We start from the raw sequence: 27,621 nt of genomic DNA on the forward strand, positions 1-27,621 counted from the left end.
CTCCAACTTTACCGAGGAATAACTGACAAGTATAATTGTACATATTTAAAGTGTACAGAATGATGATTTTATATGTATATATGTACATACGTATATACATATATGTATATAGTGGAATGATTGCCAGGCTCAAGCTAATTAACATATTCATCACTTCACATAGTAAACTTAGTGTGTGTATGGTGAGAACACTTAAGATCTACTCTCAGCAACTTTCCAGCACACAAAACTGTATTATGAACTATATTTGTCATGCTGTACATTAGATCCTCTGATCAGAACTTATTCCTCTTATAACTGAATGTTTATACCCTTAGACCTATGTCTCCCCATTTTCCCCACTCCCCAGCCCCTGGCAACCACCATTCTACAATGTTTCTGTTTCTATGAAATTGGCCTTTAAAAATTTTTTTTTAAAAAAGATTCTACATATAAATGGTACCAGTGTTTTTTTTCTCTGGCTTCTTTCACCTAGCATAATGCCGCCTCCCCCTCCCCCCACTGCAGGTTCATCCCTGTTGTCCCAAATGGCAGAATTTTCTTTTTTATGGCTGAATAACATTCCATTGTGATAGATATATATATTAAAGTTAGGGTTAGGGATGTATCACATTTTCTTGATCTATTCATCTGTTGAAGGACATTTGCTTCCATATCTTGGCTATTGTGAATAATGCTGTAATGAACATGAGTGAAAAGATATTTCTTCAAGATACTGACTTCATTTCCTTTGGATATATACCCAGGAGTGGCATTGCTGGAGCATACGGTGCTTCTATTTTTTTTTTTTTTTTTGGTGCTTCTATTTTTAATTTTTTGAGGAACCTCCATACTGTTTTCCATAGTGGCTGCACCAATTTATACATTCCCACAAGAGTACAAAATGGTTCCTTTTTCTTCACATCCTCGCCAACACTTGTTATCTCTTGTCTTTTTGATAATAGCCATCCTAACAGTTATGAGGTGGAATCTCATGGTTTTGATTTGCATTTCCCTCATGATTAGCGATGCTGAACACCTTTTCATACCTCTATTGGCCACATGTATGTCTTCTTCGGAAAAAAATGTCTGTTCAGGTCCTTTGCCCATTTTCAAATTGAGTTATTTGCTTTTTTGCTGTTGAGTTATATGAGTTCTTTATGTAATTTGAATATTAACCCTTTATCAGGTATATGGTTTGCAAATATTTTCTCATATTCTTCATTGAAAAGGTTGCCCTTTCAATATATTGATTGTTTCCTCTGCTATGTAGAAGCTCTATTGTTTCATGTAATCTCACTTGTTTATTTTAGCTTTTGTTTCCTGTGCTTTTGGTGTCTTATCCAATGAACTATTGCCAAGACCAATGTGGTAAAACTCAAGGAGCTGTTTCCCTATGTTTTTCTTCTAGGAGTTTTACAGTTTCAGGTTTTACATTTAAGTCTTTAATCCTTTTCAAGTTAATTTTTGTGAGTGGTGTACGATAGTGGTTCAGTTTCATTCTTTTGCATGTGCTTATACAGTTTTCCCATTTATTGAAGAGACTGTCCTTTTCCCATTGTGTGTTCTTGGCACGCTTGTCAAAAATTAGTTGACTGTATATGCATGGGTGTATTTCTGGACTCTCTATTATGTTTCACTGGTCTATGTGCCTGTTTTTATACCAGTACCATATTGCTTTGATCACTATAACTTTGTAATATAGTTTGAAATTAGGAAGTATGATGTCTCCAACCTTGTTCTTCTTTCTGAGGAGTGCTTTGGTTATTCAGGGTCTTTCACAGTTCCATACAAATTTTAGGATAGTTTTTTCCTATTTCTGTGAAAAATTGGAATTTTGATAGGGATTACATTGACTCTGTAGACTGCTTCGGGTACTCTGGGCATTTTCACGATATTAATTCTTTCAATCCAAGAACATGGGATATCTTTCTATTTATTTGTGTATTCCCCAATGTTTCTTTTCTCAATGTCTTATAGTTTTCAGTGTACAGGTCTTTCATCTCCTTGGTTAAATTTATTCCTAAGTGTTTTATTGTTTTTGATACAATTATAAATGGAATTGCTTTCTTAAGTTTTTTTAGATAGTTTGTTGTTAGAGTATAGAAATGCAGCTGACTTTTTTTTTGGCTGCATTTGGTCTTCGTTGCTGCGTGCAGGCTTTCGCTAGTTGTGGCGAGCGTGGGCTACTTTTCGTTCGTTGCAGTGCGTGGGCTTCTCACTGTGGTGGCTTCTCTTGTTGTGGAGCACAGGCCCTAGAGAGTGCAGGCTTCAGTAGTTGTGGCATACAGGCTCAGTAGTTGTGTCTCGTGGGCTCAAGAGTGCAGGCTCAGTAGTTGTGGTGCACGGGCTTAGTTGCTCCGTGGCATGTGGGATCTTCCTGGACCAGGAATCAAACCCATGTCCCCTGCATTGGCAGGCGGATTCTTAACCACTGCGCCACCAGGGAAGTCCACAGCTGACTTTTGTATGTTGATTTTGTATCCTGCAACTTTACTGAATTCATTTGTTAGTCAGGTTTTTGGTGTGTCTTTAGGGTTTTCTACATAAGATCACATCGTCTGCAAACAGATAATTTTCTTCCTCTTTGATTTGGATAAGTTTTATTTCTTTTTCTTGCCTAATTGTTGTGGCTAGGACTTCCAGTACTATGTTGAATAGAAATGATGAGAGTGGACATTTTTGTATTGTTCCTGATCTTAGAGGAAAGGCTTTTAACTTTTCACCATTGAGTGTGATGTTAGCTGTGAGCTTGTCATATAGGGCCTTCATTATGTTGAGGTACATTCCTTCTATACCTAATTTGTTGAGAATTTTTATCATGAAAGGATGTTGAATTTTGTCAAGTGCTTTTCTGCATCTAACGAAATGATCATATGCTTTTTATCCTTCATTCTGTTAATGTGGCATATCACATGTGTTGACTGCCATGTGTTGAACCATGCTTGCACCCCAGGGATACATCCCACTAAATCATGGTGTATGATCCTTGTGATGTGCTGTTGAATTCAATTTGATAGTATTTTAGTGAGGATTTTTGCATCTACGTTCATCAAGGACATTGGCCTATAATTTTCTTTTCTTGCAGTGTCCTTGTCTGGCTTTGATATCAGGGTAATGCTGGTCTCATAAAATGAGTTTGGAAGTGTTCCTTCCTCCTCAACTTTTGGGAAGAGTCTGAGAATGATTGGAATTGATTCTTCTTTAAATGTTTGGTAGAATTCACCCATAAAGTTATCTGGTCCTGGGCTTTTATTTGTTGGGAGATTTTTGATTATTGACCCAATCTCCTTGCTCATTATTGGTCTGTTCAGATTTACTTTATGGTTCAGTCTTGGTAAGTTGTATGTTTCTAGTAATTTATTCATTTTTTCTAAATTATCTAATTTGTTGGTGTATAATTGCTCATAGTAGTCTCTTATGATCCTTTGTATTTCTGTAGTATCATTTGTTATGTCTCCTCTTTCATTTATAATTTTATTAATTGAGCCGTTTATCTTTTTTCTTAGTCTAGCTAAAGGTTTTTCAATTTTTGCTCATCTTGTCAAAAAACCTAACTCTTAGTTTCATTCATCTATTTTGTTTCTTTCTAGTCTCTATTTCATTTATTTCTGGTCTAATCATTATTATTTCTTTCCTTCTGCTACCTGTGGGCTTATTTCTTCTTTTTCTAGTTCCTTGAGATGTAAGTTTAGAACATAGATGCAACAATTCTCAACAAAATGTAAACAAACTGAATTCTCTCTTTTCCATTCTTATTTTTTTCTCCTCTGACTGGATAATGTCAAAATATCTGTCTTCAAGTTCACAGATTCTTTATTCCTTGGTGAACCAACCCCTGGGTGATGTCCTCATTTCCTCTCTCCCTCTTTCCCATATGGCCCATCAGTCCCTAAGCCAACCCCTTCTTCCCCCTGATTCTCTACTCTGTCCCCTCCTCTCTGTCCTCGTGGCTCGGGCTGACTCAGGACTTTTGTTCTCCCACCTGGACCCAGACCTCAGGCCCTTCCCTGGCCTTATTCTCTCCCCTCCAGTCCATTCCCTACGTGGCTCCAAAAGAGACTTTTTGAAACTCATACCTAGGTTACACAGCCCTATGTTCAAATCTCAGTTAGGACACTGACTCACCACCCCTTCCCCTGAGCGCCCACTTCTAAACCACCATGAAGTCCTTTATGCTCCACTACTAAAATACATTTCAAATCCATCCACTTGTGTCGAACTCCATGGCTACCATCCTAATCCAGGCTCTTATTATTTTCCACACAAATAATTATAATTGCCTCTGAAATGATTGTTATGTGTTGAATGGTGACCCGCCCCCCCAAAAGATATGTCCATGGCCTGGAATGTGACCCTATTTGGAAAAGCTTTTTTTGCAGATGTAGTTAAGTTAAAGATATCAAAATGAGATCAACCTTGATTATTCAGGCCCTAAATCTAATGACAAGTGTCCTATATTATAAGAGAGACATAGGAAGACACAGAGAGAAAAGGAGAATGCCAGGTCAAGAGAGAGGTAGAGATTGGAGTTATGTAGCCACAAGCCAAAAAACTCCTGGAGCTATCATAAGTTGGAAGAGGCAATTATCTGATTCTCCCCTAGAGCCTCCAGAGGGAGTGCAGCCTTGTCAACACCTTGACTTTGGATTTTTGGCCTCCAGAATAGTGTGAGAGTAAAATTCTGTTGTTTTAACCTACCAAGTTTGTGATAATTTGTTCTTTCAGTCACAGGAAACTAATACACCAATCTCCCACTTTTCTACCCACTGTTCCCTTCCTCAGAGATGAGTACGTGAGTACCTGGAGATCCAAAGGAAGGTGGCAGAGGTTTGCTAGATGCTCACCAATTTGGTTTCTTCTTTCTTTGGCACACAGGAAGACTACATTTCCCAAGCCTCCTTGCAGTGAAGTTGAGGCCATGTGACTGGTCTTGGGCCAGTGGAGTGGGTGCAGAGTGATGTAGGGCACTTCTGGACCTGGCCGTAAAATGTCCTGTACAATTTTTACCTTGTCTCTCTTCATTCATTCATTGGCTGTCTGTAAGCTGAGAATTTATTGGAGGACTTAAGGATGGGAGAGCCAAGAGATAAAAGAGCTTAGGTCCCTGGTTTCTCCTTGGAAGAGAGCCTTTTGGACTTTATGTAAGTAAGAATTTATTGCATTAAGCTATATAATATTTTATTAGTATATAAAGTTTGTTTGTTAGTATTAGTAAATAGGGTTGTGTGTTAAAGCAACTAGCTTTAATAATCCTGACGGCTACAGGTAAATACCTGTCACTGAATTTTAGCCAGCATCAAAATTCAGATCTGTGATAAACTCCAGTGCTTTCAAATTTTCTTTTCGTAGTTTTGAGTGCATAATGTTATTTTTTTACCTCTTTCTTATGGTGAAGGATGACACATATAATAATGTTCACAAAACACAATGTACAGCTCAATGAATTATCACAATGTTAATACCCATGTAACGAAGATCAACATCATCATCGACCCAGAAACCATTTTCTCCCTTGCAAATCACTATCCCATTCCTCTTGACTTATAATTGCTATATTTTGGTTTGGCCTGTTTTTCATGATATAAATGGAATCATACAGTATTTATTCTTTTGTGTTTAACTTAATTTTGTTCAACATTATATTTATGAGATTCATCAATGGAATAAGTAGCAATAGTTCTTATATCCTCACCACTTTCAAGTATTTTATTGTCTGAATATCCCACAATTTATTTATGCATTCAACTATTGATGGACATCTCGGTTGTTTCCAGTTTTTTGATTATTACAGATCACACCAGTACAAACATTAAAAAAAAGGATGAAATTAGTTTTAATAATATATTTTATTTAACCCAACATATCCAAAATATTAGCTTATAATCCTCTCTTCCAAGTCTTCCTTGAATCTACTCGAATAAGGCTTTCATTCTGACTCGTTCACCAAAACCACTTTTGTCAAAGTCACCAATGATACCCATGTGGTCAATTCTTGGTCCCCATCTTACTTGACTTCTCTACATCGCTGGTTGTGGTCCCCACACAGGCAGCATCAGTGTCAGCTGGGAATCTGTTAACATATTGTAAGTCCTCATCCCAGACCTACTGTAGTAGTCCCCCCAAATATATGTCCTTGTCCGAACTGCTGGAGCCTGTGAATGTGACCCTATTTTTTCTAACCCTATTTGGAAGAAGGGTCTTTGAAGATGTAGTTAAGGATTTCAAAATGAGATTATCCTGGATTATCTTGAGTGGGCCCTAAATCTAACGACAAATGTTCTTAGAAGAGACACCCAGAGGAAAGGCACTCCTAGAGGAGAAGGAGAAGACAGAGGTGGAGATTGGAGTTACGCAGATACAAGCCAAAGAATGCCTTGAGCCACCGGAAGCTACCCTTAGCCCACACATCCTATTGTCTGCCCAGAAGCCAAAGGGATCCTCCTGTTAAAACATGAGTCACTTCTTGACTCAGAACCCTCTAATAGCTTCTTATCTCACTCAGGAAAAAACCCCAACTTCCTATCATGACCTCTAAGGGCCTCCATACAATACTCTGGCCCCTGCCACTTCTCTCATTCCACCTACTACCACCCTTCCCTCAGTCACTGGGATCCAGCCATATTGGCTCCCTTGCTGTTTCAAGAACCTGTCAAGTATACTTCTGCCTCCAGACTTTTGTCATTGCTGTTCTCTCTGCCTGGAATGCTCTTCCTCATGCTGTTCCTGGATCCTTTCCTCATCTCCTTCAAGGCTCTGCCAAATGTCACTTCCTCAGAGAGGTCTTACTTGACTACTGTCTACAGCTCTCTGCCTTGTCCCCTCATAACACTCTGTTTTGCTTTCTTAACAGCACTCCCATTCTCGGAAATTCTTATTTGTTTACATGTTTCCTGCTTTTGCAACTAGAATGTAAAATCTTTTTCATATAGTATCCCTAGGGTCTAGGGCAGTGTGGGGCACATATCATTCAATAAATATTTACTGACTGGCATTTTTCCTGGTGTCTTGAGTTCACAGATTTTCCTGCCCCAGGGCTTTGCATAGCCTCAGGGACTGAGATGTTCATATTCCATTTTTCACCTAGTAAATCAACCTTCAAGTCTCAGTTTCAGTGTTACTTCCTCAGGGAACTCCTCTTGTAACAGAGAAGAACAAGCCTGACTCCATATTGGATCTATTCCCTTAGTTCTAACCCTTGTGCTCTGTTGCCTGTGCTTAGTCATGCTGGCTCTGCACCTTTGTAGAAGAATGTTGCCAAAGCCTGAAATACACATGATAGCCCATTCTCAAGGCTCTGACCTTTAAATGTATAACGCTCTTCCATTCATATAAAGATAAAAAATTGGAAAACAGAAAATAAGTTGTCTTGTTGGAGGCTTATAGGAACATTGTGACCAGACCTACAGGTCACATAGGTATAAAAGAAGCCTGTATAAAAGAAGCCTGAATTTTAACTCCGGTAAGATTGTTCTTTTGGACACTAGTCCAGCATCTTCTTGGTATGCTGGCTTTCCAAACAAAGTTGCTATTCCTTCCCCCAGCAAGGATTTATTGGCCTGTTGTGTGATGGGCAGTATGAGCTTGGGCTCAGAAACACTCTCTCCAAATTAGGTCTCTGTGTTAAGGACTGAATAATTTCCCCAGATTGTAATGTATTCTTACAGCACCTAGACATTTTCCTTTACATCTTTTTGTTCAGTCATAATGATCTACGCCTGGGGACCACAGGTGGTTCTCAAAATGTGGTTCTCAAAATGTGGCCTAGGGACCGCTGGCGGTTCCTGAGACACTTTCAGGGGTTCATGAGGTGAAAATTATTTTCATAATACTATTAAGATGTTATTTGCCTTTTCACTCTCACTTTCTCTTGAGTATACAGTGATGTTTTCCAGAAGCTACAACAAATGAGCTATTTTGACAAACCCTGTGCAGAAGCAGATATGAGAATCCAATTGTCTTCTAGTAAGCCAGGCATTAAAGAGACCTGCAAAAATGTAAAATACTCTTCTCACTAAATTATTTTTGGTGTGGAAATTAGTTACTAAAAATGTTGTTTGCACAATGAGTTTTTGATGATAATACATATTTCAGAAATTTCTCGGTTTTAATATTGATAGATATAACTCACATAAACACAATCCACATAAATACAACCCACATAAATTATTGGGGTCCTTCATTTTTAAGAGTATAAAAGCAGTCCTGAAACCAAGAACTTTGAGTAAATCTTTAGGTTTTTTATTCTTGTCTGCAAGCCCAGCAGATTTCGGAATTCTCTGAAGGCAAGGTCCCCGTCTGTCTTATTGGACACATACTTAAGGTTTGGCTAGTAGTATGGGGAGACTTAAATGTTACTGTCAAAGATCTGAAGGCAAAAAGAAACGAATGGGAAGACCAATCCTCCCACCTCATCCTCACCTCCACATTACTCGAGGGACTGGAAGCGAAGCCCATGCTCCAGACGACGGACTCGGCTTAGAGCCTGGACTGAGCAGTGCGGGAGGATGGAAAGGGAAGGAGGTTGGGCACGTGGTCTAAACTGCACGAGAGGAAAAGAAGGAAGGAGGGACGCATGCGCATGTGTGCACGTGTGCGCGCGTGTAGGGAGGGAGGTGGGGGTTGGAGAGGGCGGAGCCGCGGATTCGTTCCCTCTGTCAGAGGTGAGCGAGGGGAGCGGCGGCGCATGCGCAGAGGAACGCGGGAAAGTCGGTGCCTGAGGTAGAGCGAGGAGTGTCGCACGGTAAGGCCTGAGGCGTGAAGGGGCCTGAGGTGGTCGCTAGGCTCCTCAGTTGAGCCTTCTACACCCTTATTTTCGGCTGACTGACCAGACTGAAGAGTCCAGGCCTCGAGGGTGAGGGTGAATTGGCCCCCGCAGGATCCCTGAAACGTTCATAAATTTGGGGTGTGTGAGGTTGGGCGTCTCCCCCTGGGGTCACTGGACTTCGCCAAGGGATAACAGGCCACCTGACGGAACCTCCCAGACCCCGGGCTCTGTGGAGCTGAGCGGTCAAACGGCCCGAGAGGGCCCTCCTTTTTTCTCCCCTAGGACCTGGGAAATTGGCGTCAGCCACTTCGCTCACCAAATCTGACTTTGAGCCAATCCCAAGGCCTGACCTTCACGGGAAGCGGCCGTCGGTCCCTGCCCAATTGGGGAAGCCCGCTGGTTCAGGCTCCCAGGCGGCAAGAGACCGGGTCTAGCCTCCCCACACGCCTGTTACGGACGAAGTTATTGCCTGCTCCTTGAGGAAGCTGGACACCAGCTCCCTCCTTTCATTTTTGGGGTTTATAGTTCCAGGGGAGGAGGTAAAGGGAGAGGAACGGGCGTTTCCGGGAGGCCCGAGCGCTCTCCGGAAGGCATGGGCCTAGGAGAGCAGTTGCTGGGAAGGGTGGTGTCGAGCCTCACACGTTGGGCCACCATCAGGGCCTCTCCAGGCTGCGAGGAAGGGTTTACCAGGGAACCAAGGGGCTTTCTAGGTGTCACAGTGGCCGGTTTGCAGAATCTGTTTGCTGAAACTTAGTTCTCTCAGTAGGTCAAATTTACCAATTTACCAGAAAACTTGTAAATTCTGGTAAATGTACCAATTTACCAGAATACACTTGCTGAATGTGTTCAAGAAAGGTGGATATATTTTTCATGGGTACAGTTTTCCTTTGTTTAGTGGAACTCGGTGTTAGGGTCAGTGTTAACATGCATTATGGGAATCAGAAGTACTCCTTGTAATTTTGAGTTATGGTTCATTTCAGCTGCTGGCAAACCGTCTAGTAATAGTGAAGATTTGTGATCTTAGGTAAGCTGCCGACTCTTCTTTTTTTAATTTAATTTAATTTAATTATTATTTTTTTATACAGCAGGTTCTTATTTATTATCTATTTTATACATATTAGTGTATATATGTCAACCCCAATCTCCCAGTTCATCCCACCAGCTTCCTCTTCTTGGTTCACTTTTGAACAAATTGAAGTAAGATTATTGTTTTTCTGTTTATTCTGAAACCCAAAGGAAAGAATTCACTATGGACACGCTTTGGAGTTTCTCTTACTTGCTTTTGTGTTGATAATCTGAGGCTCTCTGTTTCTTTTTCATATCCTTAGCTTTTGTGACAGCATTTCCTTCTGGCATTTCTCCTAATTCTCTGGCCATTTCTTCTTCTTTTCTTTATATTTTATTTTTAATGTTCTAAATCATGAAATATGCATCCACAAAAGGGCATAGAATGTATAAACAGAGTTTTAAATGAATAATTATAAAGCTTACATCTGTGTAACTACCAGCCAGATCAAGAAGTAGAATATTACCATGACTCTGAAAGATCTTCTCTCATTATCATTTCACAATCAAGTACCCCTTCTTCCCTTTTAGAGGTAACTTCAAGTCTGACTTTTGTGGTGATCATTTCCTTGACTTTCTTTATACTTTTGCCATATATATGTGTATCCCTAAATTACTAGTTTAATTTTGCCTCTGTTTTGAACTTAGAAATATGGACTCATTCTGTCTAGAATATTTTATGCTATGCTTCTTTTGCTCAACATTGTGAAATTTATATTGTTGAGTGTAGCTGTAGTTCCTTTATTTTCTTCACATATGCATAGTATTCTTTTGTTTGAATAGTCTATGATTTATGCATTTTACTATTGATGGGCGTTGGTGTTTTTCAACTTTATGACAATTATGAGTAATGTTGCTGAGAACATTCTTGTGAGAAGTAGAAGAATGTAGTTGGTTAAGAGCTGCTTCTGAAACCAGACTGTGTTAAATCCTGACTACCACTCATTGGAGGTGTAACGATGAGAAAGTTGTGTAACTTCTTTGTGTTTCAATTTTTTTCATTTTTGTAAAATGGAGGTAATAATAGTACCTACCTCCTAAGGTAATTGTGAAGAGTAATGTAATTTAAAAATGTAAAGCATTTAGAACAGTGCCTGACACAAAGCAAGCACAATGTGTTAGTTATTATTATTACTGTATTCTGTTGCACAAGTGAAAGAGTTTCTCTAGGGAATATATTGGGAGTTGTTGGGCCATAGGGTATGTGTATATTTGATTTTACTACTAATACTAGGTTGTTCTCCAAAGTAGTTATGACAATATACAGTAACGTTAATTGAGGATGAGACTCCCTGGTTGCTCTACATCTCATCAACACCTGGTATTATTAGACTTTTCCATTTCTTCCCAGTCTGGTTGGTGTGCAGTTGTATTTCATTGTAATTGTAATTGCCTTTCACTGATTATTAATGACATATTTGTAATAGTTATTGGGATAATTTAATTAAATGAATTATTTAATGATTATTTAAATATTATAAAATATTTATGAAGTGCCTGTCAAGCCTCTTGCCCATTTTCCTATTGGGTTGTCCGTATTTTTCTTCCTAATTCGTAGGTGTTCTTTATATCTTTTGAATATTAGTCATTTGTTGTTATGTAGGTTGCAGGTATCTTCTCCCATTCTACAGTTTTTCTTTCTATTCTCCTTTTGGGGTCTTTTCAAAAAAGGAAGTTTTTAATTTTAATGTAGTAAAATGTATCAAATTGAAATTTTATGGTCATTGCTTATTGTGTCTTTTATGAGAAATCTTTTCCTATACCAAGGTGTTGTGTGTCAAGGGGCACCATTCACATCAGCAGTAATTTTGTTCCCTGGAGTAGTATAAGACAGTGATTCTCCATTCTTTTATATTTTCTAGAATTTTATAGTATTGTTTTCACATTTACTTCTTTTGTCCATCTGAGATTGATTTTTGCAGTTATTTGAGGTAGGGGTCAGTTTCTTTTTTTTGCTATATGGATACCCAATTGCCCCAGCACCATTTATTGAGAAGTTCACCCCGTACTTACAGGTCTGCTAAGGCATATCTATCATGTATCAGACTTAATATAACGATAAGTCTAATTTTAGGCTCTCTATTCTGTTCCATTAGCCTATTTGTTTGTCCCTGTCTCAATTCACACTGCCTTACTACAAATTTATAATAAGGCTTAATACTTGTTAGAGCATGTCTTCTCACTTTGTTTTTATTAAGGAGTATCTTAGCTATTTTTGGGCTTTTGAGTTTTCAGATAAATTTTGGTATCAAGGTTGAGCTAGTCTTATAAGTTGGGGAGTGTTCCTCTTTCTGTTTTCTAGGAGAGCATTTCTTTCTTTTTTTTTTTTTTTTTTTTAAATTTATTTATTTATTTATTTATTTTTGGCTGTGTTGGGTCTTCGTTTCTGTGCGAGGGCTTTCTCTAGTTGCGGCAAGCGGGCGCCACTCTTCATCGCGGTGCGCGGGCCTCTCACTATCGCGGCCTCTCTTGTTGCGGAGCACAGGCTCCAGACGCGCAGGCTCAGTAGTTGTGGCGCACGGGCTTAGTTGCTCCGCGGCATGTGGGATTTTCCCAGACCAGGGCTCGAACCCGTGTCCCCTGCATTGGCAGGCAGATTCTCAACCACTGCGCCACCAGGGAAGCCCAGAGCATTTCTTTCTTAAAGGTTGGTAGAATTTGCCATTAATGACATCTAGTATTAGAAAGGTTTGTATATATGTGTGTGTAAGTGTGTGCACGAACACATATGTGTGTTTGATTTTCAGTTACAGTTTCAAGTTATTTAATGATTATAGGACTTCCTGGGTTCTTTATTTTTCCTGGGTAGTTCTTTGGTTAATTTTTACAAGGTATTTGAGTATTTCACCTATTTTTTGAAATTACTGGTGCAATAATGTTAATATTCTTTATTTAATATCTGCAGCATCTATAGTAATGTCCCCTTTTTTTAATTCCTAGTACTGGTTATTTGTACTTTTCCTCCTTTTTCTTTTATTTTTTTAAAATTAATTAATTAATTAATTTTTGGCTGCGTTGGGGATTCCTTGCTGCCTGCAGGCTTTCTCTAGTTGCAGTGAGCGGGGGCTACTCTTTGTTGCGGTGCATGGGCTTCTCATTGCAGTGGCTTCTCTTGTTGCGGAGCACGAGCTCTAGGTGCGCGGGCTCAGTATTTGTGGCACATGGGCTTAGTTGCTCCACGGCATGTGGGATCTTCCCGGACTAGGGCTCAAACCCATGTCCCCTGCATTGGCAGGCGGATTCTTAACCACTGAGCCACCAGGGAAGTCCTCCTTTTTCTTGATCAAGCTTATTAGAAGATTGTCAACTTTATTAGTTCTTTCAAAGAACTTCTGGGCTTTGTTGATGATTTTATTGTTTGTTTTCTATTTCATTAAGCTTTGGCTATTATGAATAAAACTGCTATGACTGTTCTTGTAAAAGTCTTTTTGTGGCATATGTTTTTATTTTTCTTAGGTAAATCCATAGGAGGGGAATTACTGGGTCTAGCAGTTTAATAAGAAACTAAGATTTAAATAAATCTTTTTTTTTTTTTTAAAGTTATACAATTTTTATTTATTTATTTATGGCTGTGTTGGGTCTTCGTTTCTGTGCTAGGGCTTTCTCTAGTTGTGGCAAGCGGGGGCCACTCTTCATCGCGGTGCGCGGGCCTTTCATTATTGCGGCCTGTCTTGTTGCGGAGCACAGGCTCCAGACGCGCAGGCTCAGTAATTGTGGCTCACGGGCCCAGTTGCTCCGCGGCATGTGGGATCCTCCCAGACCAGGGCTCGAACCCGTGTCCCCTGCACCGGCAGGCAGACTCTCAACCACTGCGCGACCAGGGAAGCCCCAGAAACTAAGATTTAAAAAGCCCATTTTCATAAGAAACTGCTAGACCTTTTTCAGAATGGTTGTACCATTTACACTCCTGGCAACAGTGTATGAAAGTTCCAGGTGCTCCACATCTTTGCCAGCATTTGGTGTTAATCTTCTTAATTTTATCAATTTTGGTAGGTAAACAGACCAGTATTTTTTTAAAATCATTATATTGTTCTCTTTCTTATAGTTATAAAGTTGTACACTCTGTATTTATTTAGTGATCACCTGAGAACTTAAAAAATGCACACTTAATTTATTGAAGTTACAGTATGTCTCCCCTTCTCCCAGAAGATGCAAAGAACTTAAAATATTCGAATTCTATTTACTTTCTTCTCAACTTATATTTTATTAGTCTGATGGTTTTTATTTTTACTTTTTAACTTCCCAGGACATTATTATTTTGTTTCATATAGTTATTTTTTTCATTCGTATTTTCTTGCATATTTACTACATATGTATTTTTTGTTTCTCTTGGTTCTCAAATCACCCATCTGGGATTACTTTCCTTCTGCTTGAAAGACGTTTTAGAATTTCCATTAATGAAGATGTGTTCGTGACTGATTGTCAAAACGTTTTTGTCTGTTTGTAAACTATTTTTATTTTACCCTCATTTAAAAATATTTTATTAGGATTTAAGGTACTAGATTAGCAGGCTTTTTTTCTTTCAATATGTTGATCATATCCTACCATTGTCTTGTGGCTTCCATTTTTGATATTGAGAAGTCACCCTTATGTCTCTCCTTTGCAATAGTCTGTATTCTTCTTATAAGTGTTTTGAAGTGTTTTATATAAAATAATATGTCTGTATACAGAGTTCCTTTGGTCTCCAGTGGACTTCGTTGGGCTTTTTGAATCTGAGATTGGTTTATTTCACCAGTTCTGGAAAATTGTCTTAATCTTTTCAGACATTGTTTCTGCACCATTTTCTGTTCTTACCTTCTGAAAAGAACAATTAAATATCTGTTAGACTTTCAAAAATTTCTTTGATTTCTGTGTTTACTAACCTCCTTTTGTATTTTCCATGTCATTATCTCTTTGTGCTATGTTCTTGGTTATTTTTCTGACCTAAGTATTTCGGTTCACAAATACTATCTTCAGCAGAATCGAATCCACTGTTAAATTCATTCAGTAAACTTTTAATTTCAATTATTGTGTCCTACATTTCTTTTTAAATCTGTGAAATCACTTTTTATAGAGTCCTGTTCCCTTCAGATATTTTCAGACTTTTCCTTTATTTCTTGAAAAATAGAAACCAGTTATTTTATTGACTTTGTCTAATGATTCCTTTATTTGATGTCTTTCTTCATTTGATTCTGCCATCTGTTGTTTCTGTCAGTTCTCACTAGTGCCCTTTTTCCCTTATGTGCTATGATTCTCCCTGTTCTTGACAAGTTGTTTGTAGGAATAATTTAAGGCCTTAAAATTAAGGTGTCTTACTCCAGGAAAGATTTCAGTTTATTTCTGCAAAGTATCTGAGGGGACACCATTAGTCTTGTACCAATTATACTTAATTTGTGGGGTTTAATAGTATATTACTGTGATTTTAATGTGCATTTCTCTGATAACTAATGATGTTGAGGACCTTTTTTCAGATGTATTAATATATTGGCCATTTGTATGTCTTTGTGAAGTGTCTTTTTAAATCCTTTACCCATTTTTAATTGTATATCTTTTTAAAATTGAGGTATAGTTGATGTATTACATAAGTTACAGGTATACAACATAGTGATTCACAAATTTTAAAGGTTATACTCCATTTATAGTTATTATATAATATTGGCTATATTCCATGTGTTGTACAGTATATCCTTGTAGCTTATTTATTGTATACATAATTAGTTTGTACCTATTATTCCCATACCCCTGTTGTATATCTTTTAATTAAGCTGTAGGAGTTCTTTATATTCCCTAAATACAAGTCTTTGTCAACTATATATCTCAGGATCATTTTCCTAGTCTCTGACTTGCCTATTGATTTTCTTAAGTCTTTTGATGAGCAGAGGTTTTTAATTTGGTGAAATCTAAATGATTAGTTTTTAAAGATTATTGCATTTTATGTTCTATTTTTGAAATTTTTGCCTACCCCTAAGTCACAAAGGTATTCTCTTTTGTTTTCTTTTAAATGCTTTATAGTTTTAGATTTTACATTTAGATCAATGATTCATATCAAATTAATGTTTGTATATGGTGTGAAATGGAATTCGAGTTTCATTTTTTTCCTCATATGGATATTCAGTTATTCCAGAAAGGACTTTTCTTTCCCGGTTGGTTGTCTTTGTATTCTATTTCAAGAATCAAAAAACGATATGCTGGGACTTCCCTGGTGGTCCAGTGGTTAAGACTCTGTGCTTCCAATGCAGGGGGTGCAGGTTCCACCCCTCGTCAGGGAAGTAAGATCCCATATACTGTGCATCATGGTCCAAAAAAAAAAAAAAAAAAAAAAAAAAATTCCACAAGGACTCAGAGGCAAAGAATATACAAATCAATTTTCACTGCAAAGTAAAGGAGCTGTTACAGTGGAGGATTACTGGACTGAATGTCAATACTATGACATAGTATGAGTGTGTTTCATGTTTGGTAATTGCAATCATTGTTGCTTTTGTTGTGGTCATCCATGTACAATGCTTGGTGTCAGTCGATTTATCTCTTGTAAAAATAAAATACAGTGTGTGTGTGAAAAAAAAAAAAAAAGATACATTTGAGTAATGATTCAATTGAATGAGCTAATAAAAATTTAATATTAAAAAAAAAAAAAAAAAAAAAGAATCAAAAAACGATATGCTGGGACTTCCCTGGTGGTCCAGTGGTTAAGACTCTGTGCTTCCAATGCAGGGGGTGCAGGTTCCACCCCTCGTCAGGGAAGTAAGATCCCATATACTGTGCATCATGGTCCAAAAAAAAAAAAAAAAAAAAAGGACCATATGGTTTATTTTTGAATTACATTGCTACTTTTTTTTTTTTTTGGCCACGTGTTGCGGCATGTGGGATCTTAGTTCCCCAACCAGGGATCGAACCAGTGCCCCCCTGCACTGGGAGCACAGAGTCTTAACCACTGGACCACCAGGGAAGTCTCCTACCTTGCTACTTTTATATGTTAAATCGACCTTGCATTTCTGGGGCAAACTCCACGTGATCATTAGTTATTACTCTTTTATATATTGCAGGATTTGCTTTGTAACTTTTGTTGAGGATTTTTGTCTTCATCTATGTTCATGAAGATATTGGTCTTAAATGGTCTCTTTTACTAATATGATTATCAGGTTTTGGCATTAGGGTAATGGTAGCCTTATAAAATGAATTGGGAAGTGTTTCCTCCTTTTCTGTTTTCGAAGTACTTGTTCTTGGTGTGTTTTTTTTTTTTTTTTCAGTATTCTATATAATTCACTATTTGAAACCATCTGGGCATGGAATTTTCTTTGTGGGAAGGGTTTTGATAAGGAATTCAATGTATTTAACAGACATAGGACTATACAGATTTCCCATGTCATTTGATATCAATTTTGTTAAGTTGTATTTTTAAGGAATTCCCCCATTTCATCTAAGTTGTTAAGTTTGTTGGCATAAAATTCTTATAATATTTTCTTATTATCCTTTTAATGTCTATAGGGTATGTAGTAATAATCCTCTTTCATTCCTGATATTGGTGATGCGCATATCTCTTTTTGTCCTATTGTTGATCATTTCAAACAACCAGTTTTGGCTTTCTTACTTTCATCTAGTGTCTGTTTTCTATTTCATTGATTTTTGATTTTATATTTATAGTTTCCTTTTTTCCATTTTAGATTTACTTCTTTTCTTGAAACCTTCTTGTAAGACATTGATTTTAAACCTCTTTTCTAATTTCAGCGTGTAAAGCTATAAAATTCTCTCTAAGCATTGCTTTTGCTGCATTCCACAAATTTTGGTATTTTATAGTTTTATTATCCTTCAGTTTAAAATGTTTGGTAGTTCTTTGTGATTTATTCTTTGACCTATGGATTGTTTAGTAATATATTCTTTAATTTCCAAGTATTTGGAATTTTCCTTAAATATGTTGTTACTGATTTTAAATTTACTAACGTTGTAGTCAGAGAACATACTCTGTGATTTCAATCCTTGTAAATTTATTGATACTTGTTTTATGGCTTAGCACTGGTAAAGTGTATGTATTCTGCAGTTCTGAGGTTCTATAAATATCATTTAGGTCAAAGCTGCTGATAGCATTTTTGGATCTTCCTTATCTTTACTGATATTTTGGTCTTATTTTTTTCTGTCAGTTACTGAAAGGGTGTTAACTTCTACCATGGTTTTGGAATTAATTTATTTTTTCTTTGACTTCTGTAAACTTTTGCTTCATGTATTTTGGGACTTGTTATGTTTGTACACATTTGTAAACGTTGTCTTCATGATGAATTGACCTTTATTATTAGTAAATGTCCTTCTTTATATCTCATAATACTGTTTATCTCAAAGACAATTTTATGTTATTCTAATAAGTCCACTATAGCATTTTTATGCTTAATTTGCATGATATATCTTTTTCTAGTAATTGACTTTCATCTATGTCTTTGAACTTACAGCACATCTCTTCAGAAGCATCTAATTGGTCTTGCTTTTTTATTTATCCTGACAATTTTTGCCTTTTAATTGGAATGCTTAAACTAAAAACCTTTACTGTAATTGATATGGTTGGATTTTGGTCTCCCATTTTATTATTATTTTTCTTTTTGTTCATTTTGGGGTTCTGTTTCTCCTTTCTATCTTCTTTTAGATAGTTTGAATAATTTTTAGTATTCATTTTAATTTGTCTATTGTCTTGATAACTATAGCTCTTTGTAACATTTATTTACAGTTTTCTAGGGATTACAATTCATATTCTTTTTATAGTCTGTTTAGAGTTAATATTTTATCAATTCACATAAAATGTAGAACTCTTGCAACTATATAGGTCCAGTATTTGCATCCCCCCCACCACTTCCAATGTGTTTTACATCTACCATGCAGTATAAAACCTACAACTTATAATTTTTTTGTTTGTTTTTAATTAATTTTTATTAGTGTGTAGTTGATTTACAATGTTGTGTTAGTTTCTGCTGTACAGCAAAGTGAATCAGTTATACATATACATATATCCACTCTTTTTTAGATTCTTTTCCCATATAGGTCATTACAGAGTATTGAGTAGAGTTCCCTGTGCTATACAGTGGGTTCTTATTAGTTATCTATTTTATGTATAGTAGTGTGTATATGTGAATCCCAAGCTCCCAATTTATCCCTCCCCCCTCTTTCCTCCTTGGGAAACCATAAGTTTGTTTTCTACCTCTGTGACTCTATTTCTGTTTTGTAAGTAAGTTTATTTGTACCATTTTTTTTTAGATTCCACATATAAGCGATATCATATGATATTTGTCTTTCTCTGACTTACTTCACTCAGTATGACAGTCTCTGGGTCCATCCATGTTGTTGTAAATGGCATTATTTCATTCTTTTTTATGGCTGATACAACTTATAATTTTTGTTTTAAAAATCCATGTGTATTTTAAAGAAAATAAGAGGAAAATATAGTTTTTATATTTCCCACATATATACCACTTCCAGCATTCTTTATTTGTTCCTGAAGATCTGAGTTTCCCTCATTGTTACCCTCATTCTCAGAACTTCCTTCATCATCTTTGTTGTGTGGGTCTGCTGTGATGAATTCTCTTAGTTTCTCTTTATTTGAATATTTTTTTTTAAGGATATTTTTGTTGATTATAGAACTCTGATTGACAGTCTTTTTTTCCCCCTTTCTATGCTTTGAAGATGTTATTCATCCCCTTCTGGCCTCCATAATTTCTGATGAGAAGTACACAGCATTTAGTATTCTTCCCTTGTATATAATATGTTCTTTTTCTCTGGCTGCTTTCAAGGTTTTTCTCTTTATCTTTGATTTCCAGCAGATTGATTGTGCTCATGTTAGACATGTTTTTCTTTGTATTTATCCTGTGTGGCATTCTTTGAGCTTCTTTAGATAGAAGACTATCTCTTTCACCAACTTTGGGAAGCTTTCTGCCATTATTTCTTCAAATATATTTTTCTGACTTATTTTCATTCTTTCCTGTCCTTTAAGGCTTATCCATTGTTAGACCTTTTGATTGGCCTCCCAGATCCCTAAGACTTTGTGACTTCCATCTTTTTCCCCCTTTTTCTTTCAGAAGTTGGATGATTTCTATGAGGGCATCTTCAAGTTTACTGACTCTTTGCTCTGTTATATCTGTTACATTATTTAGACTATCCAGTGAATTTTAATGCAGTTCTGCCTGACAATTTTATTTTATTTTAAAAAAATTTTATTGAAGTATAGTTGATTTACAATGTTGTGTTAGTTTCAGGTGTACAGCAAAGTGATCCTGTTATACATATATTTATTCCTTTTCATATTCTTTTTCATTATGGTTTATCACAGGGTATTGAATATAGTTCCCTGTGCTATACAAGACATCTTGTATATAATAGTTTGCATCTGCTAATCCCAAACTCTCAGTCCTTCCCTCCTCCACCCCCTCTCCTCCTTGGCAACCACAAGTCTGTTCTCTATGTCTGTTTATCTGTTTCTGTATCATAGATATGTTCATTTGTGTCGTATTTTAGATTCCACATATAAATGATATCATATGGTATTTGCCTTTCTCTTTCTGACTTACTTCACTTAGTATGATAATCTCTAGGGCCATCCATGTTGCTGCAAATGGCATTATTTCATTCTTTTTTATAGCTGAGTGATATTCCATTGTGTATATATATCACATTTTCTGTATCCATTTATCTGTCGATGGACATTTAGGTTGCTTCCATGTCTTGGCTATTGCAAGTAGTGCTGCTATGAACATAGGGGTGCATATATCTCTTTGAATTATAGTTTTGTCTGGATATATGCCCAGGAGTGGGATTGCTGGATCATATGGCTACTCTATCTTTAGTTTTTAGAGGAACCTCCATACGGTTTTCCATAGTGGCTGCACCAATTTACATTCCCACCAACAGTGTAGGAGGGTTCCCTTTTCTCTACACCCTCTCCAGCATTTGTTATTTGTAGACCTTTTAATTAATTAATTAATTTATTTATTTATTTTTGGCTGCGTTGGGTCTTCGTTGCTGCATGCAGGCTTTCTCTAGTTGTGGTGAGCGGGGGCTACTCTTCGTTGTGGTGCACGGACTCTAGGCGCACGGGCTTCAGTAGTTGTGGCACAGGGGCTCAGTAGTTGTGGCTCACGGGCTGTAGAGCGCAGGCTCAGTAGTTGTGGCGCGTGGGCTTAGTTGCTCTGCGGCATGTGGGACCAGGGTTCGAACCCATGTCTCCTGCATTGGCAGGCGGATTGTAGACATTTTAATGATGGCCATTCTGACTGGTGTGAGGTGGTACCTCATTGTAGTTTTGATTTGCATTTCTCTAATAATTTGTGATGTTGAGCATCTTTTCAGGGGCCTGTTGGTGCATTAATTGATTTTTCAATGTTGCATTCATTCAGCCTTGCTTACTTGGGATAAGTCCCATATAGTCATGGTGTATAATTCTTTTTATACATTGTTGGATTGTATTTGCTAATATTTTGTTGAGGATTTTTTTTTTTTTTTGGCCGCGTTGTGTGGCGTGTGGGATCTTAGTTTCCTGACCAGGGACTGAACCTGCGCCCCCTGCATTGGAAGCGTGGAGTCTTAACCACTGGACTGCCAGGGAAGTCTGAGGGTTTTTGCATCTATGTTTATGAGAGATACTGGTCAGTAGTTTTCTTTTCCTGTGATATCTTTGTCTGGTTTTGGTATCTGAGTAATGCTGGTGTCATAGAATTATTTCCTCTGTGTCTGTCCTCTGAGAGATTGTAGAAAACTGGTATAATTTCCTCCCTAAATATTTGATAGAATTCATTAGTGAACCCCTCTGAGCCTTGTGCTTTCTCTGTTTTGGAAGGTTATTAATTATTTATTCAATTTCTTTAATAGAGACAGGCCTATTTAAATTGTCTATTTTGGAAGATTGTGTCTTTCAAGAAATAGTTCCATTTCATCTAGGTTATCAAATTTATGGGCATAGAATTGTTCATAGTATCCCTTTATTATCCTTTTAATGTCCATTGGATTTGTGGTTATGTCTTCTTTCATTTCTGATATTAGTAATTTGTGTCCTCTTTCTTTCTTTCTTAGTTACCCTGGGTAAAAGCTTATCAGTTTTATTGATCTTTTCAAAGAACCAGCTTTTGATTTTGTTGATTTTCACTATTGATTTCTGTCTTCAATTTTTCTTTTTTTTTTTTTTAATAAATTTATTTATTTATTTTTGGCTGCGTTGGGTCTTCATTGCTGTGTGCGGGCTTTCTCTAGTTGCGGTGAGAGGGGGCTACTCTTCGTTGTGGTGCGCGGGCTTCTCATTGCGGTGGCTTCTCTTGTTATGGAGCACAGGCTCTAGGCGCGTGGGCTTCAGTAGTTGTGGCGCACAAGCTTAGTTGCTCTGCAGCATGTGGGATCTACCTGGACCAGGACTTGAACCCGTGTCCCCTGCATTGACAGGAGGATTCTTAACCACTGCGCCACCAGGGAAGTCTCCTGTCTTTAATTTCTGCTCTGATTCTTATTATTTCTTATCTTCTGTTTACTTGGTATTTAACTTTTAAATTCTTCTTTTAGTTTCCTAAGGTGGAAACTTAGATTATTGGTTTTATATCTTTCTTCTTTTTTAGTATATGCACTCAATGCTATAAATTTCCCCCTAAGCACTGCTTTTGCTGCATGGTCCCACAAATTTTCGTAAGTTGTATTTTATTTAGTTCAAAGTATTTTAAATTTCTCTTAGGATTTCTTCTTTGACCCATGTGTTATTTAGAAATTTATTGTTTACTCTCCACATATTTGGGGATTTTTCCAGTTATCTTTCTGTTATTGAGTTCTAGTTTAATTTGATTGTGGACTGAAAGCAGACATTGTATGACTTCTTGTCTTTGAAATTTGTTAAGGTGTTTTATGGCCCAGAGTGTGGTCTGTTGTGGTGAATGAGCTTGAGAAAAATGTGTATTCTGTTGTTACTAGATGAACTAATCTGCAGACGCCAACTATCTCCTGTTGATTGGTGGTGGTGTTGAGTTCGACTATATCCTTACTGATTTTCTGTCTGCTGATTTTCAGTCTTTGTTCTCTTTGCTTTTCAGTTTTGGAGGTTTCTATCTGAGATATTCTCAAGCTCAGAGATTATTTTCTTAGCCATGTTCAGTCTACTAATAAACCCATCAAAGATATTCTTCATTTCTGTTACAGGATTTTTTTTTTTAATCTCTATCAGTTCTTTTTGGTTCTTTCTTAGGATTTCCATCTTTCTGCTTACATTGCCCATCTGTTCTTGCATGCTGTCTACTTAATCCATGAGAGCCCTTAGCATATTAATCATATTTTTTTTGTTTGTTTTTGGCTGCGTTGGGTCTTTGTTGCTGTGCACTGGCTTTCTCTAGTTGTGGCTAGCAGGGGCTACTCTTTGTTGTGGTGCGCAGGCTTCTCATTGTGGTGGCTTCTCGTTGCAGAGCACGGGCTCTAGGCACGCGGACTTCAGTAGTTGCAGTGCTTGGGCTCAGTAGTTGCGGCGTGTGGGCTCTAGGGTGCACGGGCTTCAGTAGTTGTGGCGCGTGGGCTCAGTAGTTGTGGCTCGCAGGCTCTAGAGTGCAGACTTAGTAGTTGTGGTCAGGCTTAGTTGCTCCACGGCATGTGGGATCTTCTCGGACCAGGGATCAAACCCGTGTCCCCTTCATTGGCAGGCGGATTCTTAACCACTGTGCCACCAGGGAAGTCCAGTCATAGTTGTTTTAAATCCCTGGTCTGATGATTTCAACATCCCATCCATGTCTGGTTCTGATACTTGCTGTCTCTTCAGATTGTGTTTTTTTGCCTTTTGGTATGCCTTTTAATTTTTTTCTTGATAGGCTGAATATGATATAATGGGTAAAAGGAACTGCTGTAAATAGGCCTTTAGTAATGTGATGGTAAGGTGTAGGGTGAGGGGAAATGTTCTGTAATCCTGTGACTAGATCTCAGTCTTCTAGTGAGCCTGTGTTTCTGGACTGTGAACTTTACAAGTGTTTCTCAGGGTTTTTTTCCCCTCTCCTTTTAGGTGGGGCAGGATGACTAGAGTGGGCTGGAGTTGGATATTTCCTTGCCCTAGGTGGGTTAGACTCTGATATTGCCCCAACAGAGTAGGCTCTGGTTAACTAGTTTTTCCTGAGGGCAGGCCTTGTTAAGAACAGAGTGCTCTGGAGCAGTTCAAAATGTTTCTTTTTTTCCCTCCCCCTGCTGGAAGCACAAGGGAATTTATCTCTGATATTCTGTAAGAACCTGGTCGGGCTCCTGGATGTTAAACTCACAAAAATGTGCCCCTCACCAAATGACTGTGGCCCTTGGAGTTTTAAACTCTCAGAGTTGTCCACACTGAACCTCTAGCAATTCGTCAATTACAGTCAGGTTTTCCTATCCTGGTACAGGTTCTATGGTGATTTTTGCTCATGAGTCTCTGCTCCAGTCATTATTCAGTGAATCTTTGTATTTGCCTGTTTCTTCAATATTGAGGGCAGTGATTTGCCCTGTGTCCTCACTTCCCTTAGGGATCCAAGAAGAGTTGTTTTTTTTTTTCAGTCTGTGCAGGTTTTTACTTGTTAGGATGGAGTGGCAAGGCCTGCCTTACATGGGAATCAGAAACTGGAAGTCCAACCCAGATGTTTTTCAAGTTCCAGTATTAACTTCTTATTTTGACATCATTTGAGAGTTACAGTTGTAATTTTGGACTTAAAATTCTTCTGTCTTTTCTTGTCTCCCTGACTTTGACATTTTTAGTGAATACAGGCCAGTTACTTTATAGAATTTCCCTCAATTTCGGTTGGTGATATTTCCTCATGATTAGATTCTGGTTATACATTTTTGGTAGGAATACCACTGAAATGATGTTGTGTTCTTCTCAGTGCCTCATATCAGGAAGCAAATGGTATCAATTGACTTTCATTACTTGGTTAAGGTAGTATTTAACACTGTAAAGGTACTATTTTCTATTTTTGGGGGGGAGAATATCTTGTGGGGAGATACATTAATACAAGTACTTATTTGCCCGTATCAGACTTTCTTTCTTTTTTTAAAAATTTATTTATTTATTTTTGGCTGCGTTGGGTGTTTGTTGCTGTGCGCGGGCTTTCTCTAGTTGCAGCGAGTGGTGGCTACTCTTCTTTGCAGTGCGTGGGCTTCTCATTGTGGTGGCTTCTCTTGTTGCGGAGCATGGGCTCTAGGCGCACGGGCTTCAGTAGTGGTGGCACGTGGGTTCAGTAGTTGTGGCTCGCTGGCTCTAGAGCGCAGGCTCAGTAGTTGTGGTGCATGGGCTTAGTTGCTCCGCGGCATGTGGGATCTTCCTGGACCAGGGATCAAACCCGTGTCCTTGCATTGGCAAGCAGATTCTTAACCACTGCGCCACCAGGGAAGTACCCAGACTTTCTTGTGTGAGCAACAATTAATGATTTTTGCTTGAGTCAATTATTACTCTCATTGCAAATGATAATTTTCTGATTTCATCATTCCCATACATTTATTAGTTTGCATTTTACTGTAAGGAAGAGATTTTCCTTTTCCTTATTTGTATCACTGTGGATTCATAGATTCTTATTTTATTCTGTGGGTTCTCGTCTGTTAGTATTATTATTTATTTTGATGCTCCAGTTGTCCCAGATTTGGCTGATGGGAGCTCCTTCAATCTGACTTCTGTGTCCAGTATCATTTTATTTTTAATTTCTACTTATTTAAATATTTATTTATTTATTTATTTGGCTGTGCTGAGTCTTAGTTGCAGCACGTAGGATCTTTGTTGTGGCATGCAGGATCTTTAGTTGTGGCATACAGGGTCTCTTAGTCGCGGCATGTGGGACCTAGTTCCCTGACCAGGGATCGAACCCGAGCCCCCTGCATTGGGAGTGCCGAGCCTTAGCCACTGGACCACCAGGGAAGTCCCAATTTTTACTTATTGATGCATACTTTTCTGGATTATTAAAGTAACACTTTTTTTAGACAGTTTACTAAACTAATTTAAAATCAGAGAGAAGGCTATAAAAATACCTATAATCCTCTTGTCTTCTATATCTTAATGTATTTTCTTTCAGCCTTTTCTTTCATTGCATTTTTTAATTCTTTTTTTAATTGCATTTTTAAATGTAGTAGAGGTAGAACTAAACATAGAAATTTATATCTGAGTTTTGTTTTTTTAACCTGTCATTGAAATGTAAGCATTTCCTGAGCTACTAAGAACTCTTTGGAAACAGTGTGTCTCACAATTGATTTATCCTTGTGACCCACATGTGCCTGTGTTGCCTTGGCATGCACCTGCTGCCTCTGCTGCTCCTTCCCCCTCTGAAAGAAAACTCCAGTTCCCTCTCTCTTCCCCTCTTCCACATCCTGTTTTTTTTTTTTTTTTCCTTTTCTTGTTCATCATGATCCTTGCCCATTCTCTTGTAGAGCATTTGAGGAGCCAACAAAAGGTCAGAGTGGTGGAAGCACAGAGAACAGAGAGGAGAGTGGCCCCAGATATGAGGTAGAGCACCGTCCACTTGCTGGGGGTAGAGCAGTGGGGCGGGGGGGCACGGTTAGATAATAACTAGTTAACAATCAATAGATAATTTCATCAGGAGGTGAGAAATGCTATGAAGAAAAATAAAAGTGGGCGGGATGGAAAGAATTGTGGGTAGGTAGCTGCTATTCTAGATAGGTTGGTAGGGAAGGCATCTCTGGTGAGGTGATATTCGAACAGAGACCTGAGTGTTTTACAGGTGAGAAAGCTCAGAGAAGTAAAACAGCTTTTCTAAGGTTGGTTTACCAGGCAGATTTAGTATTAAATTCATTTCTTTGATTCAGAAGCCCACTGTAAATGGTACTTCCCTCTGTACGGAGTATATCTGAAAGTTTTCAGAAATGCTTTGAGTGGGATTCCTAACTATTAGCTTGGCTATTTCTACCCTTATCCCTTGCACTAAAATATTTCTAAGAAATAAAACCTATGTAAGAGATTTTTTTTGTGTGCTTTGAATTTCAGTGGTGTTAGGGACAGAAATGCAAGTTTTCCTTTAAGGAGGTGTTGAGGATTGTTTTGGAACTCAGTCATTTCTTGACTCTAAAATCTAAAATCTAGTTTTTGGTGTCCTTAAGGTCTACTCAGAAAGGCAAACCCTCCCTTGAAAGAGTTGGAGCTGCTCCTGAGAGTCTGCCTGGAATGACGACAGAGGCCCAGGCTTCAGAATCTTCACTGGCAAAAGCCTCATCTGCTGAGAGTTCCCTAGGAAGCCAAACTTGGGAAGACAAGGGCGTAGGGACCTGGTCTCTGATGGCCTGGGTTTCAGAGGCCCAGGCTTTGGAGGCCCGGACTGCAAGGGCTCAGGCCTGGGAGACGCAAGCTTGTGAGGCTCAGAGCAGGGCCAGCCAACCCAAGCCAACCTCTGTATCGGGGGTAGAAGCTGCCCCAGTCCTGAAACAGAGACTCTTACCTGCGAAAGTTCAGGTGCCAGAGAAGGAAAAGAGTGAGGTTCTCTTTACTCGTCCATTCTGGTCCAGCAAGGTTGAGTACATCCTGGCCCAGGTGGGCTACTCCATGAGGCCAGGCAGTCTCTGGCATTTTTGCTACCTGTGGCTTCACAGCGGAGGTTGTAAGTCTGGGTACCAGGAATCACGGATCCACAAGGGGCTAGCAGGACGGAGGCCTGTCTGGGCTTCAAACTTTAAGATCTCTGGAATCTGTAGAGGCTAGAGACTTGGTGCTCTGAGCAGGGTAGGAGCCAGGTGCCTGAACATCAAGGATCATGAGAGGGGTAGAGGTGCAGGATATCTGAACATGAGGATGGTGGGGCTAGAAGCTGGGATCGGGGTGGGGGTGCACACTAGGTATTTGGGTCTTCCAGGAACTGGGGACCAAAGAACTGGGCACCTGGGACTGTGAG

The 27,621-nt window shown here is 38.4% G+C and overlaps 1 protein-coding gene across 1 annotated transcript in view; it reads left to right on the forward strand.

Moving 5' to 3' along the window:
* The first annotated feature begins 26,900 nt into the window (after positions 1-26,900).
* Positions 26,901-27,621, forward strand: part of SLC6A16 (solute carrier family 6 member 16) — a 28,106-nt gene continuing 27,385 nt past the window's right edge. The window contains exon 1 of the mRNA XM_059905450.1: positions 26,901-27,330. Coding sequence (XP_059761433.1) covers positions 26,901-27,330 — 430 coding nt within the window. The remainder of the gene's footprint in view (positions 27,331-27,621) is intronic.

The sequence above is a fragment of the Balaenoptera ricei genome, chromosome 19, assembly GCF_028023285.1.
Source record: "Balaenoptera ricei isolate mBalRic1 chromosome 19, mBalRic1.hap2, whole genome shotgun sequence".
In the NCBI taxonomy this organism is placed as follows: Eukaryota; Metazoa; Chordata; class Mammalia; order Artiodactyla; family Balaenopteridae; genus Balaenoptera; species Balaenoptera ricei.